Genomic DNA, 15,741 nt, shown 5'->3' on the forward strand with positions numbered 1-15,741 from the left:
TTGGCTGTTAACCCTTGCTTTGTAACTGGAAAAAAATTATTAAAATGGAAAATCTGCCAAAAAAAAAGTGAAATTTTTAAATTGTATCTCTATTTTCCATTAATTCTTGTGGAACACCTAAAGGGTTAACGACGTTTGTAAAATCAGTTTTGGGTGGTTTCTATTATGTAAGCCTCGCAAAGTGACTTCAGACCTGAACTGATCCCTAAAAATTGGGTTTTTGAAAATTTCTGAAAAATTTCAAGATTTGCTTCTAAATTTCTAAGCCTTGTAACATCCCCCAAAAATAAAATATAATTCCCAAAATTATCCAAACATGAAGTAGACATATGGGGAATTTAAAGTAATAACTATTTTTGGAGGTATTACTATGTATTATAAAAGTAGAGAAATTGAAACTTGGAAATTTGCAATTTTTTTCAAATTTCTGGTAAATTTGGTATTTTTTTATAAATAAATAAAAAAATTTTACTTCATTTTACCAGTGTCATGAGGTACAATATGTGACGAAAAAACAATCTCAGAATGGCCTGGATAAGTCAAAGCGTTTTAAAGTTATCACCACTTAAAGTGACACTGGTCAGATTTGCAAAAAATGGCCAAGTCCTTAAGGTGAAATAGGGCTGAGTCCTTAAGGGGTTAAAGGAGTTGTTCCACAAAAAAACTAGATTTTTGTACTTACCGTAAAATCTGTTTCTCTTCCATTTATTGGGGGACACAGGCTGACCATGGGTATAGCTGTTGCCACTAGGAGGCGGACACTAAGCACAAAAGTGAGAGCTCCTTTCCTCAGCTATACCCTTCCTACAGGAACTGAGCTAAAACAGTTAGTGCAAAAGCAGTAAGAGAAGCAAGAAAAAACTGTGAAACAGAACATTGAACAAACCAAGAATCAACCAGGCCACAAGGTAGGCCTGTAAAACCAGAGAACGGGAGGGAGCTGTGTCTCCCAATGAACGGAAAAGAAAACAAGATTTTTGTAGACTTACCTGTAAAATCTTTTTCTCGCCGAGTTCATTGTAGGACACAGGACCGGAGGGGTTGCTGCTGCCGCTAGGAGGGGACACTAAGCTAAAAAGTATTAGCTCCTTCCGTTGGCTATACCCCCTCTAGCCTGGAGACAGCATATCAGTTTGTGCACAAGCAATAGGAGGAAAAGAAATTAGAAATGGAATAACAGAACAAGAACCATGGGTCTGAACCCATAACTGAGAACCCCACCAGTCAAACAACCATCGTCACCTGTGGCAAAATTGGAGAACAAACAAAGGGTAGGAGCTGTGTCCTCCAATGAACTCGGCGAGAAAGAGATTTTACAGGTGAGTCCACAAAAATCTAAATTTTCTCGCTCTTATTATTGGGGGACACAGGACCGTGGGACATTCCAAAGCAGTCCACGGGGAGGGAAGAAACCACACGCCCATGGAAGTCACAGTCGTAGGAGACTAACATACCACAGCCCACAAGACCTTGCGACCCAGAGCCAGGTAGGAGAGTAGGAGGGGGAAGACGTACAGGAGGGAAAAACTGTCCCATGGGGAACCATTGCGTCTACTGCACATGCCCAAAGATCTCGTCTGCGAGATGAAGGTGGGAAGCTTGTGGTTGATCCTGGATGCCATCAAATCCACATCCGGATGGCCCCAACGGAGACAGATGGAGTTGAACACTTCTGGGTGCAGAGACCACTCGCCCAGGTCCACAGTCTTCCGGCTGAGGAAGTCCACCATCCAATTCTCCACTCCTGGAATGTAGACTGCCGATAGAGCTGACTAAGGAGCGTGGGGACCCAGGAGGCTGCAGACCGGGGTAGGCCTGAATAGGGACCGGGCCTAAATTAGAGGGGGCGGGCAGCCGGAGCTGCCTCCCCAGGGTCAAACTGTAGCACTTGGAGGAATAGTGCTCCATGTGAGGACAGGTGGGCCTCGGGTTAAAAAGGAAGGAAGGGAGGGAGGGCTGGGGGCAATAGAGGGGAGTATAGCAATATCCACTTAATCTGGACTACTCACCCTATGTTCCTCCTCTTCTATCCACCCTTCCTCAGTGGGCCAGCAGGGTCACCTCTTCAGCTGCTGGCACCGAAGTGGCAGTTAGCTGGCTTGGAGGGAGAGCTGGATCCAGGTGACCCCTTGGCTGGCGGGATGCAGGGGAGCTAGGCTGCCCTGGTCCTCTTTTTCTTCTTGGGGGAGCTGGACAGGGAGGGAGACCGACCCGGGCCATGGTCCTCTGGGGAACAGGGAGGCTAGGTGGCCCTGTTACCCCTCCTGCAAAAATGGGGGAAAAAAGGAAAAATATAGCAGAATTGACCCTGCAAAGGTCTGCCTCCTACAGACACTAAACTAAAAACTGATATACTCTCTCCAAGCTGGAGGGTGTATAGCTGGTGGGAGGAGCTAACAATTTTTAGCCTAGTGTCGCCTAATGGGGCAGCAGCAGCTATACCCACGATCCTGTGTCCCCCAATGATACGAGCGAGAAACAGATTTTACGGTAAGTAAAAAAATCTAATTTTCTCATCTATATTATTGGGGGGCACAGGCTGACCATGGGACATTTCAGAGCAGTTCCAGGGGTGGGTCACAACTAAAACCCCAGGCCAATCAGAAAACCGCCCAAGAGAAGCGTCCGAAGACGCGAAGGTGTGCACTCTGTAAAACTTGGAAAAGGTGTGCAAAGACGACCAGGTAGCCGCCTTGCAAACCTGAAGGGTCGAAGCCCCATGATGCACTGCCCAAGAGGCCCCTACAGCCCGAGCAGTAACGTGGAAGGGTAGAGGCCGCCGACTGATACAGTACGTTTCCACAATAGCCAAACGAATCCCTCAGGAAATGGAATCTTTGGACGCAGCCAACCCTCGTCTCGGTCCATCAGGAATGACAAAGAGGTAATCCATCCACTGAAAAGGGGACGTCTGCGATAAATAGATGCGAACAGCTTGCACCAAATCCAGAGTATGAAGAGACTGCTAACGAGGATCGGAGGGGGAAGCACAAAAGGAGGGCTCTTCATTGAGATGGAAATTCAATACCACCGTCGGGAGGAAGTACTAAACAGGGTGAAGAAACAACTTGACCTGATGAACGATCAGGAAAGGAGACCGACAGGAAAAAGCCGTGAGTTCCGACACCCTTGAGATGGAGGTGATTGCGACTAAAAACTCCACCTTAGAGGAAAATAAACGAAAAGGCACCTGTTGCAAAGGTTTAACTGGAGAGCGCTGAGCACCAAATTAAAGTCCCAAGGATTTGAAGGAGGGCGGTAAGTGGGTGCTGCGTAAGCAACCCCCTGCCGAAAAGTGCGTACTGCGGAAAGTGAGGCCAGGTTCCGCTGAAATAGAATGGTTAAGAGCTGAAACCTGACCCTCAAGAGTTCCAGTCTCAAATCCATGCCCGATTGGAGAAAAGACAAGAGCCATGACAGAGAAAAACGAATGTGAGACAGCTGATGGCTTTCGCACCAACCAAAGTAAGTTTTCCAGACACTGTGATAGATCAGATAAGAGGTCTTCCCGAAGGGGAAGATGCTAAGGTTCGTCGGCGAGGAGGGCGACAAGGGAGGTGTGCCACACTCTGCGTGGCCATTCCGGTGCCACGAGAATGACTGGCAGACCTTGATCTTTCTGAGAAGATGTGGAAGGAGAGGAAGCGGAGGGAACACGTAAGGAAACGTGAACTGACTTCACTATGGCGTCCAACGCCAGAGCATCCTTGGATCTCGCAACAAAGTTCTTGAACTTGTAGTTGAAGTGGGAGGCCATTAGATTCACATCCGTCCGACCCCACCGCTCGCAGATTGCGAGAAAAATCTGCGGATGAAGAGCCCATTCGGCGTGATCGAGGCGCTCTTGGCTGAGAAAGTCGGCGATCCAGTTGTCAACGCCAGGGATGTGAACTGGCATCAGAGCTGGAACATGGTTCTCCACCCAGTTGAGGATGAGCGCTGCTTTTGCCATGGCTGCGGGGTTCCGGGGGCTGGTTGAGGTATGCATCCAATCTCAGGGGCTCCATCCGGAAGCGGCGGAGCCAAAGGAAGCGGTTGAGGACTTTAATGTCTAGAATGGGACGGACCGTACCCTCCGTTTTGGAGACCACAAAGAGATTGGAGTAGAACCCGCGGAAACTGTCTTGAGTGGGAACCGGAATGATCACTCCCTGCCACTTGGGGCTGGAAGAACTCCGAAAGAGCTGAAAAAGAGTTCTGCGCTTCTTTGACCTATTGAAGTGTGCACGGTTCTGCGGTAAATGGGTACTTTTACCAACTGTAGCATCAGAGATAATCTCATCCAGACGTTTGCTGAAAAGTCTGCTACCAGTAAAGGGGGGAGGGTTTCGAAGCACTATCCGCCGATTAGCAAAAGAGCCAAAGGGTACGGCGAATAGCCACCAAAAAGGCGGAAGAGGGGTCATAAACCTGGCCGCGTCCAGAGAGGCTTCACAAACGCAAGAACTGGTGTGGGAAAGCTGCAGTGCAATATCCGAAAGTTCCTCCGAGGGGTCACCAGAGGTGAGGCCCTGACGTAGTTTGTTTGCCCACTCAGTTATAGCCTTACTCACCCATGTAGAGGCAAAAACAGGGCACAGGCTGTGCCAACTGTTTCAAAGGAAGATTTGGCAAAAGATTCCAATTTTTTTATCCCTGTGGTCGGAAAAGTAAGCCCCATATGCAAGGCGATATGCTTAGCCAGTCGGTATACCGGAGGCTCAACAATAAGAGAGGACGACCACTTTTTTGTTAAATCCAATGGAAAGGAATATGGGACGTCTAAGCGTATTGGCAAAGCAAAACGCCTGTCAGGGAAGTTCCACTCCTTGGAAAGGGAGGAATCAAAATCCGGGTGGTTGGGAAAACATTTTGGCGAGCGACAGGACCGCCTGAAGGAAAAACCAGAGTCGGCAGATGAGAGTGCAGGATCTTCAATGTGTAAGGTTTCTATAACAGCTGCAATGAGATTGTCCACCATAGTGGACAGTTTGGAAGACTGCTCCTCAGGTGAGACAAAGTCAGCGTCGCCTTTTCCTCAGAAAATGCCTCTTCCAAGGAGGACACGTCAGAGCGAGACTCCCTGTGAGGTGGCGGTGAGACAGAAGATACGGGGGAAGCAGACACCCTTCGAGGAGAAGGTGGTCAGGCCGTTTTGCAGGACGGCCACAATGGGGCTTAGCAGAGGGATTCCCAGAGTCTGACTGGTCAGAAGGTAGTCGTGTGGACAAACACCCCAGTATTTCCACAATAGCCTTGTTGGTATAGGAGACGTCCTGTACCATCTTCGCCAGGGAGCGCGCCCACTCCAGTTCTACCATGCACTGAGCAGGAGGGGCACCTTGGCAGTGGAACAGAGCACGAAGAGCAGAGGGGGTCTAACTGACCGCACTGGAATTTGGAGCGACAAGAAGGCAAAAATGGCACACAGAAGTCGCCGGCTGTTTTTGGGCCTGGGCTTGGACATAGTGAATACTCCTCTCCAAAGGACGCCGCTGCCGCAATATGCACGCTCGAGTTGCTGGCTGACAGCGAGGAACGTGCCACGGCTAGCCAGCTGAAGGTTAAGGCCACAGAGAAGCTAGAGCCTCGATTTAAGAGAGAGCCTGGCGGGGAATAGTCGGGGCGACCGGAAAATGAGAAGCCCCACAGGAGAACTAGGGGGAGAAGTGTCTCCTAGCCCAAAGAGGAAAGCCCCAAACCTTGCCCCCCTGCCCCCCCCCCCCCCCCCCCCAACCGGGATCAACACTATTATGTCTAATAGTGTGAAAATAAATTTAAACTTTGAAAAATATATTTTTTTTTACATCACCATATTCTGACCCCCATAACTTTTTTTTTATAGTTATATCTACTGAGCTGTGTGGTGGCTCAATTTTTGCGGGACAATATGTAGGTTTTATTGATACCATTTTGGAGTGTGTGTGACTTTTTGATCACATTTTATTGTGTAACAGAACCAATGAAAAAATGGCAAATTGGCAAATCAAACTTATATATATATATTTTTAAAAAATATATATTTTTAAAGTTTATATTTTTTACTTTTTTGTTATGATTTTGAAGCTCATTTGTATTTTACCACGCACAGGGGTGTTCTATTATATACAACATTTAAATGTGTTTGTGTGGTTTCTAATAAAAGTTGTATGATTTTAATTGAGACGTGCAGTTTTATATACGGTTTTACTTACTTTCTTTCACGTTATTGGTGCTGAAAGTTTGGCTTCCGACTTGGAGAATCGGCATCAACAACTTGCTGCCTCCAATATAACCAGCATGTCAAAAAAAAAAAGAGTGCGTACAGCTCTTGTACAGAGACCCGTAGATTTATGCTTTGTGCAAAAATACATTTTAGGACCACCGCTTTACACGGTCATTGAACATACAATTTTACCCATATGATAGGATCTCACAATATCCTATCTATAATCATTACCTGTGCAATCTAAGACCAGGTGTTTATCATGAGTGACATATCAGATACTTACTCCTTCCACCAGGACAAGCTGGGTACTTCCCACTGCTCTTTGACTGACTTTTTCTGCCTCTTCTCTGAAGACTTCAATGAGTTCCTCCAGCCTCCTTTTCTTCACTTCGGGTGGGACATCGTCATTTAACCGGTGGAAGGCTCTTGTTTTCTTATGCAGAAAGAGATTTCCATTTATACAGCACACAGTTAAACAATACAAGTATTAAAAATAATCAGAGATGCATCAAGTCACCTTCCTCATGCTGTAGGCAAACAGGAAAGCTGCATTGTAGGAAACGTCCCGTAACAGTGACAGTGTTTGCTGGTGGTCGTCCTCTGTTTCTTGGCAGAAGCCAGTTATAAAGTCACTGCTGAGACTGACACCTATAAACAGCAATATATAAACATCCAATAGAATATAAAATGTGAATATATACCACTCACATTGCTCAGGCAGTGAGGGTGTGTCATCAATATTAATACCATATCTCCACAGATGTGTCAATCATATATAAAAATATGTGTGAAACATGTGCATTCAATTCATTAAAATCATTAGTAAGCCACTTAGTTCGTCACAGTAGTGCCCCCATGTGAGGTCCAGTATACAGAGAAGCGCGCACTAATGGTCGGCGTGCTTCACCTTCTACTGCCCATTCGCTGGGTTGATAGACCATTTTCTCCAGGAGTCTGATGACGTATCCTGTTACCAAGTGCAGGGAAAGATCGCTCTATAGCCAATAGAAAAGAGAGGGAGTGCCTGATGACGCATGTTGTTACTCAGGCATATAGGCAGCTCAGCGATCTTGTCCCATCCTATATTTTTATATATGATTGACACATCTGTGGAGATATGGTATTAATATTGATGACACACCCTCACTTCCTGGGTGTCATACACATTATATTTTAGGCTACTTTCACACTAGCGTTCGGAGCGGATCCGTCTGATGTTTCATCAGACGGATCCGCTCCGATAATGCAGAAGTTCGCATCCGTTCAGAACGGATCCGTCTGAATTAAAACTTAGAAAATTTTCTAAGTATGAAAGTAGCCTGAGCGGATCCGTTCAGACTTTACATTGTAAGTCAATGGGGAACGGATCCGCTTGAAGATTGAGCCATATGGTGTCATCTTCAAGCGGATCCGTCCCCATTGACTTACATTGTAAGTCTGGACGGATCTGCTCGCCTCTGCACGGCCAGGCGGACACCCGAACGCTGCAAGCAGCGTTCAGGTGTCCGCTCACTGAGCAGAGCGGAGGCTGAGCGCTGGCAGGCGGATGCGATCTAAGTGGATCCGCCTCCACTGAGAATGCATTGGGGCCAGACGGATGCGTTCGGGGCTGCTCGTGAGCCCCTTCAAACGGAGCGCACGAGCGGACACCCAAACGCTAGTGTGAAAGTAGCCTAAGGCATACCTTATGTTATAATCACATTGCTTGATAAAGACCAGAGATGGTCGAAACGTCGCTGTCATTTTGTTGCAGATTTGAAATAAACCAACTTGTCCTTAGCCAGGATCTCTATCTGCGAGAACCACTTCACCTATCAAGGGTAGATAGATTTTTTACAATTGCTGAACTCTGTAGTGCTGCTTATCTTTTGTTATTTTCCAATCAGATGACTGCAGGGGACAGAGCAACGAACCAGTCACGACTCCGCTAACCGTGCAGCGGGCGCTCCTGGTTAACGCAGCACCTTTCCATTCACTTACAGACAATTAACTGCAGTAATCGGGCACGGACAATACACATTGCCATCAATACTAGAATCCAGGAAGCCTTTAACCACCTCAGCCCCCAGTGCTTAAACACCCTTAATGACCAGACCACTTTTTACACTTCTGCACTACACTACTTTCACCGTTTATTGCTCGGTCATGCAACTTACCACCGAAATGAATTTTACCTCCTTTTCTTCTCACTAATAGAGCTTTCATTTGTTGGTATTTCATTGCTGCTGACATTTTTACTTTTTTTGTTATTAATCGAAATTTAACGAACTTTTTGCAAAAAAATGACATTTTTCACTTTCAGTTGTAAATTTTTTTGTTAAAAACTACATCTATATATAATTTTTTCTCTAAATGTATTGTTCTACATGTCTTTGATTAAAAAAAAAAATGTTTGGGTAAAAAAAAATGGTTTGGGTAAAAGTTATAGCGTTTACAAACTATGGTACAAAAATGTGAATTTCCGCTTTTTGAAGCAGCTCTGACTTTCTGAGCACCTGTCATGTTTCCTGAGGTTCTACAATGCCCAGACAGTACAAACACCCCACAAATGACCCCATTTCGGAAAGTAGACACCCTAAGGTATTCGCTGATGGGCATAGTGAGTTCATAGAACTTTTTATTTTTTGTCACAAGTTAGCGGAAAATTATGATTTTTTTAAAAAAATTTTCTTACAAAGTCTCATATTCCACTAACTTGTGACAAAAAATAAAAACTTCCATGAACTCACTATGCCCATCACGAAATACCTTGGGGTGTCTTCTTTCCAAAATGTGGTCACTTGTGGGGTAGTTATACTGCCCTGGCATTTTAGGGGCCAAAATGCGTGCGAAGTAGTTTGAAATCAAAATCTGTAAAAAATGACCGGTGAAATCCGAAAGGTGCTCTTTGGAATGTGGGCCCCTTTGCCCACCTAGGCTGCAAAAAAGTGTCACAAATGTGGTATCGCCGTACTCAGGAGAAGTTGGGCAATGTGTTTTGGGGTGTCATTTTACATATACCCATGCTGGGTGAGATAAATGTCTCGGTCAAATGGCAACTTTGTATAAAAAAAATTGGAAAAGTTGTCTTTTGCCGAGATATTTCTCTCACCCAGCATGGGTATATGTAAAAAGACACCCCAAAACACATTGCCCTACTTCTTTTGAGTACGGCGATACCAGATGTGTGACACTTTTTTGCAGCCTAGGTGGGCAAATGGGCCCAAATTCCTTTTAGGAGGGCATTTTTAGACATTTGGATCCCAGACTTCTTCTCACGCTTTAGGGCCCCTAAAATGCCAGGGCAGTATAAATACCCCACATGTGACCCCATTTTGGAAAGAAGACACCCCAAGGTATTCAATGAGGGGCATGGCGAGTTCATAGAATTATTATTTTTAAGTATCGGAAATTGAGATTTTTTTTTTTTCTCACAAAGTCTCCCTTTCCGCTAACTTGGGACAAAAATTTCAATCTTTCATGGACTCAATATGCCCCTCAGCGAATACCTTGGGGTGTCTTCTTTCCAAAATGGGGTCATTTGTGGGGTGTTTGTACTGCCCTGGCATTTGAGGGTCTCCGCAATCATTACATGTATGGCCAGCATTAGGAGTTTCTGCTATTCTCCTTATATTGAGCATACGGGTAATGATATTTTTTTTTTTTTCGTTCAGCCTCTAGGCTGAAAGAAAAAATGAACGGCACAGATTTCTTCATTCGCATTGATCAATGTGGATGAAAAAATCTCTGCCAAAAAAAAAAAGGAGGGGAAAGGCGTCTGCCAGGACAAGGGAGCTCCGCCCAACATCCAAACCCACTTAGCCTGTATATCCTGGCAAACCCGATTTCTCCATTCACATCAATCGATGTGGATGAATAAATCATTGCCGGGATTTATTTATTTTTATATACAAAGTGTTTGCCAAAGCATATGAACACCGCCGCCCCCTCAGCTCATATGTCTCGGCAAACGTATCTTTTACTGCAGAGGAGAAATCTCGTCTTGCAGCGCCGCATACACCGACTTTTATGTAATCTGACAGCAGCGCAATGCTTCTGTCAGAATGCACATCAGTGCTGCAGCTAGTCGATCGGTTGGTCCACCTGGAAGGTAAAAAAACAAAACAAAAAAGAGAAAACCAGGCCGCAACGCAATAAATTTATTAACTTTATAATAACATTTGAACGGAACATATAAACGTGATGTAAAATTTTGAACAGAACGTTAACTTTTTTGCTTACCGGTGATTTTTTTAATATTTTTTTTTACCTTTTATAGGACAAACCACTCCTTCCCCATGGGACAATGCGCAAAGCGCAAATCGCCAAAAGATGTGGCGAAGTACAATATGCACTTTGTCCCAGGTGAAAGGAGAGGTTTGCAGCAGCTGTGAGTGAAAGTGCCCTAATAGCCCTGTGTGCCTGTCCTGTGAGATGCACTCCCCATGCTAAGTGTACCTGTGTGTGGTACTTCCGGAAACACTCCCCAAAGCATAGGGCAGGGTGGTCAGGGCAGTCAGGACAGAAATAGCGGGTGTCACGCCTTATTCCACTCCTGCTACAAACACGACATTTTTTTCGGGGTGGTGGTCGGTTTGAGGTACCAGCAACAACACTGGTGAAATTTTGCTCGTGTAGACGGCTCACTACACTGGTGGATGGGGCCACGGAACCTCCTGGATACAGGAGGTTCTCTATGATCTCTTCCTGACATTTGAGGTAGGATCCTGTTCTCCCAGCCTTACTGTAGAGAACAAAACTATTATATGCAGCCAATTGAATCAAATATACAGACACCTTCTTATACCAGCGTCTGGTCCTGCGGGAAAGTAGATAAGGAGCCAACATCTGGTCATTGAAGTCCACCCCTCCCATGAGCAAATTATAGTCGTGGACACAGAGGGGCTTTTCAATGACACTGGTTGCTCGTTCAATTTGGATTGTCGTGTCTGCGTGAATGGAGGAGAGCATGTAAACGTCATGCTTGTCTCTCCATTTCACCGCGAGCAGTTCTTGGTTACACATGGCAGCCCTCTCCCCCTTTGCAAGATGGGTGGTAACGAGCCGTTGGGGGAAGCCCCGGCGACTAGGTCGCACGGTGCCACAGCAGCCAATCTGTTCTAGGAACAAATGCCTGAAGAGGGGCACACTTGTGTAGAAATTGTCCAGATAAAGATGGTACCCCTTGCCAAATAAGGGTGACACCAAGTCCCAGACTGTCTTCCCACTGCTCCCCAGGTAGTCAGGGCAACCGACCGGCTCCAGGGTCTGATCTTTTTCCCTCATAGATCCGAAATTTGTGGGTATAGCCTGTTGCCCTTTCACAGAGCTTATACAATTTGACCCCATACCGGGCGCGCTTGCTTGGGATGTATTGTTTGAAGCCAAGGATGGTCTCAAATCGTGTCCTGGACATAGCAGCAGAGAACATGGGCATGTGATGAATTGGGTTCGTGGACCAATATGACCGCAATTCATGCTTTTTGGTTAGACCCATGTTGAGGAGAAGGCCCAGAAAATTTTTACATTCGGAAACTTGGACGGGTTTCCACCGGAAAGACTGGGCATAAGAGCTTCCCGGGTTGGCAGCTATAAATTGAGTGGCATACCGATTTGTTTCTGCCACGACTATGTCCAAGAGCTCCGCAGTCAAGAACAGCTCAAAAAATCCCAGTGCCGAACCGATCTGAGCTGTCTCAACCCGAACTCCAGACTGGGTGGTAAAAGGGGGAACTAATGGTGCGGCTATAGTTGGGGACTGCCAATCAGGGTTTGCCAGCACCTCAGGGACTCTAGGGGCTCTACGGGCCTTTCTGTGCGGTGGCTGCGACGGGGTAACTATTGCACGTGCCACCGTACCAGCTTCAACTGCCCTTCTGGTGCTCTCCACTTCACCATGTTGTACGGCAGTGCTGGTACTAGGTCCAGGATGGGCTGCGCTGCTGGTGTATGCCTCACCACGTAATCCGACAGCGCCAGCCCCACTCTGCTGCCCTTGAAACGGATCCTGCGCAACCTGTGGTCTAGCAACAAGGGGCCGGGTACGCCTGGTGCTATCAGGGACCTCAACCTCCTCGTCCGAACTTTGTGTCAGACTGCCACTGCTTTCTACAGGTTCATATTCTGACCCGCTAGATTCATCAGATGAGGGTTCCCATTCCACATCCGACTGGGTCAGAATCCTGTAGGCCTCTTCAGAAGAATACCCCTTGTTTGCCATTTGGTCAACTAAATTTAGGGGGTATTCCCTGAGACTACCCAAGAAAAAAAGCAAGCCTGTCTTACAAATGGGAGGCTAGCGAAGTACCGGAGGCTGCTGCGATTGATAAAAAATATCAAAACGGATTTTTTTTTTATCGCCGCATCGCTTGTAAAGTGATTGTGCAGTGATCAAAAAAATATATATTTTTGTCACTACGGAGGGGCGGGCGTGGGTGAACGCACGTGTGGGCGACCGATCAGGCCTGATCGGGCAAACACTGCGTTTTGGGTGGAGGGCGAACTAAGGTGACACTAATACTATTATAGATCTGACTGTGATCAGTTCTGATCACTTACAGATACTATAAAAGTACAAATGCTGATTAGCTATACGCTAATCAGCGAATAAGTGACTGCGGTGGGCTGGGCGCTAAACGATCGCTAACTACCTAACCAAGGGGCCTAAACTATCCTAAAACTATCAGTCAATACCAGTGAAAAAAAAAAGGGACAGTTTACACTGATCACTTTTTTCCCTTTCACTAGGTGATTGACAGGGGTGATCAAGGGGTTAATTGGGGTGATGGAGGGTGATCTGGGGGCTAAGTGTGGTGTTGGTGGGTACTCACTGTGATGTGTGCTCCTCTGCTGGGACCTACCGACGAAAAGGACCAGCAGAGTGCAGCATACTCAAGTTGTGTGCAATAGGTGTTTCTGGGTGATGTAGTGCAATATACACTAACCTGGTACAGCTGACTCTCTGCAAGGGCAGGTATAGGTAGAAATAGTTCGTGACGCCAGTGCCAAGTAAACGGTGGCACGTCGTTTGCGGATGCAGGAATAAATTGAGGAAACGTAGTCTTAAAACAGAACTCCAACTTTAGTAGTTTCGCAAGCAGAGACAATATAGGAAATGCAGTTCCTTAGCATACAGTCGATTTTGCAATTCGGTCGATGCAGGCAATTCAGTTATAGCAGGGTAATTACAGAGTGTTGAACACAGGACTTGCAGCACAGGAGCTAGCACTCTAATTCTGTCTGATCCTGGAATATAGCATATCTTCACCAAGGCCCATTAACCTAGTTCTGGCTTTATATCCTTGGCTATAGCTTTAATCAGTACCTCCTCTGTCTTTCTGAGTACCTCTTGCTTTCCTGATCTTTGCCTCTGTCTCTCTCAGCTTCTGGAAACTTCCTCAGGCTCTAGAAACTTCTGAGCTGTGGTCTAGACTGACTTCTGCACTCCACACTAGATCAGGTTACACTGACTTTCCCTTCCTTGTCTGGCCCTTATATAAACTAGGGCTCCCTAGCTCCCTCTAATGCCTAAGAGCTGGAATGACACCCCTAGCCGGCCTGTACTTGCAAGTTTCATAGCAACAGGGAAATACATGCATTACATTACATGACATTTTATAAAACTGACATATACCAACTTCCCCATAATTAAGGAGGGACGACAGCACACCAAGTGACCTTTTGGTAGTGACGGGTATTACAGTTCCCGTACACTACATACCCCACTGCTTTAAGCTGAGTACGACCTCGTACTCCATCATGGGTCGCCCAACTGGAATCTCTACCTGAAATAGAAAATAGAGACATGCAGGCATACATACATGTAATTCATCTGCATTTACATTTACATCAGGTCCAATTGGCAAAGGTGAAGGGTAGTGACAAGGGGCGTCGTTCTCTTCTCTCAGGATAGTGAATGGAACGGGGGCGCTGACCTGGCACAGCGTAACATTATAACCAGGATAGTCCATGACAATGAATAAGTCCATGATAAAACAGTAGAAAACGGTATAAAAGTTCTTGGAGGCTCAAATAACAAACATGAGTCCGTACCCAGGTTATTTCTTATTAATCACAGAGGCTCTCATGCGGTGGAGTCCATCTCTGGGCACATTTCCTTAGTATGAAGTTGCACAATAAAATGACAGCATAATAACGGAACTACCCAGGAGTTTCCCGTGGGTGTATCACAGGCAAGGGCTCACGTGGAGGAGTCCATTCTTGCGCACAAATGTCAAGTAAAGTATTGCCCGTGGCAACTGTTTGGGAGGAGACACCACCAGAATAATCAAAGTCTCCTAAACGGACTGGCGGACGTCCCCTGGTCATCCGGGTAGACCTTCTCAACACAGGGGTCTCCTCTTCCCTTAGCAACGAGGTAGAAGGGAGAGGAGCAACAGGAGGGTCTCCATCCGTGAGACCTCGGTCAGGAACAACTGGAACAACAGGAACAACTGGAACAACAGGAACAACAATATCCACTACAGGGGGAACTGGATCCAGGGCATCTTGAACCGGCTCTTCTGGAGGTGAAACTACAGTAGGTGCCGGAGCAGGCACCAGCAAGTTCAACCACGGTGTCAGAAGCCAATGCATGGGATCAGCGTCATACCTCAGATTACTAACAGCCTGCATAGGATCCTCGGGCTGTATTGCTGACTCTGACACAGGATATTCAGATCCAGAACTCTCAGCACTAGGTTCTGGTGTTAGGCAGAGCTTCAACCTGTTTCGGTGTACAATTTGGGATCCCTTGTCTTCCCGGGTGATCTCATAAGTGTGAGTTCCAACATTTGGGATTGCAGTGACAACATAGGGACTTCGCTCCCACTTACTGTCCAATTTGCTGGTACGACGGTTATTCTTTAACCATACCACGGCCCCTATGGTCAAGGGTTCTGCATGGGCTGCCTGATCATAGTCTCTCTGCTGTCGGTCTCTAGCAAAGTCCATACGTTCCTGAACAATGGCTTTGGCTGCATCCAATCGCCTTTGGTGCTCAGCAACCCAGTCGGTGTTAGGTAATGGGTTAATGCAATCAGGTACATGTATGTCCAATGAATGATCAGCAGGCAATGTCCCTTGGCGCCCAAACATCAAGTAAAAAGGGGTATACCCGGTGGAACAATGTATGGTATGATTGTATGTGAACATGAGCTGTGGCAACAGACTGGGCCAATCTCCTCTGTTTTCAGGAGGCACGGCCCTCAGCATCTCTATCAAGGTCTGATTCATTTTTTCACATAATCCGTTACCTTGAGGATGGTAGGCCGTCGTCCGGATCTTCTTACAGTTGTGTAAGCGGCACAGTTCATGGAACAGATGGGACTCAAAAGCAGGTCCTTGATCGGTGAGGATCTTTTCTGGACATCCATAGGGCAGGAGAAAGTGCTTCCAGAACATTTCGGCTGTAGTCTTGGCTGTCTGGTCTCTCACAGGCACTGCTACAACAAACTTTGTGAAATGGTCAATAATAGTCATGGCATAAGCATACCCTGAGCGACTAGGCTCCAGTTTTACATGGTCGATGGCGACAAGTTCAAGAGGACGGGTACTTACAATGGGTCTTAGTGGTG

At 46.4% G+C, this 15,741-nt stretch overlaps 1 protein-coding gene across 1 annotated transcript in view; it reads right to left on the minus strand.

Moving 5' to 3' along the window:
- Nucleotides 1-15,741, minus strand: part of LOC121004431 (mitochondrial tRNA methylthiotransferase CDK5RAP1-like) — a 51,965-nt gene that overhangs the window by 13,736 nt on the left and 22,488 nt on the right. Inside the window, exons 2-3 of the mRNA XM_040436638.1 lie at nt 6,705-6,835; nt 6,471-6,620 (exon numbers count right to left, since the gene is read on the minus strand). Coding sequence (XP_040292572.1) covers nt 6,471-6,620; nt 6,705-6,713 — 159 coding nt within the window. The 5' untranslated portion in view covers nt 6,714-6,835. The remainder of the gene's footprint in view (nt 1-6,470; nt 6,621-6,704; nt 6,836-15,741) is intronic.

This window comes from Bufo bufo, chromosome 6 (genome assembly GCF_905171765.1).
Source record: "Bufo bufo chromosome 6, aBufBuf1.1, whole genome shotgun sequence".
NCBI classification, from domain to species: Eukaryota; Metazoa; Chordata; class Amphibia; order Anura; family Bufonidae; genus Bufo; species Bufo bufo.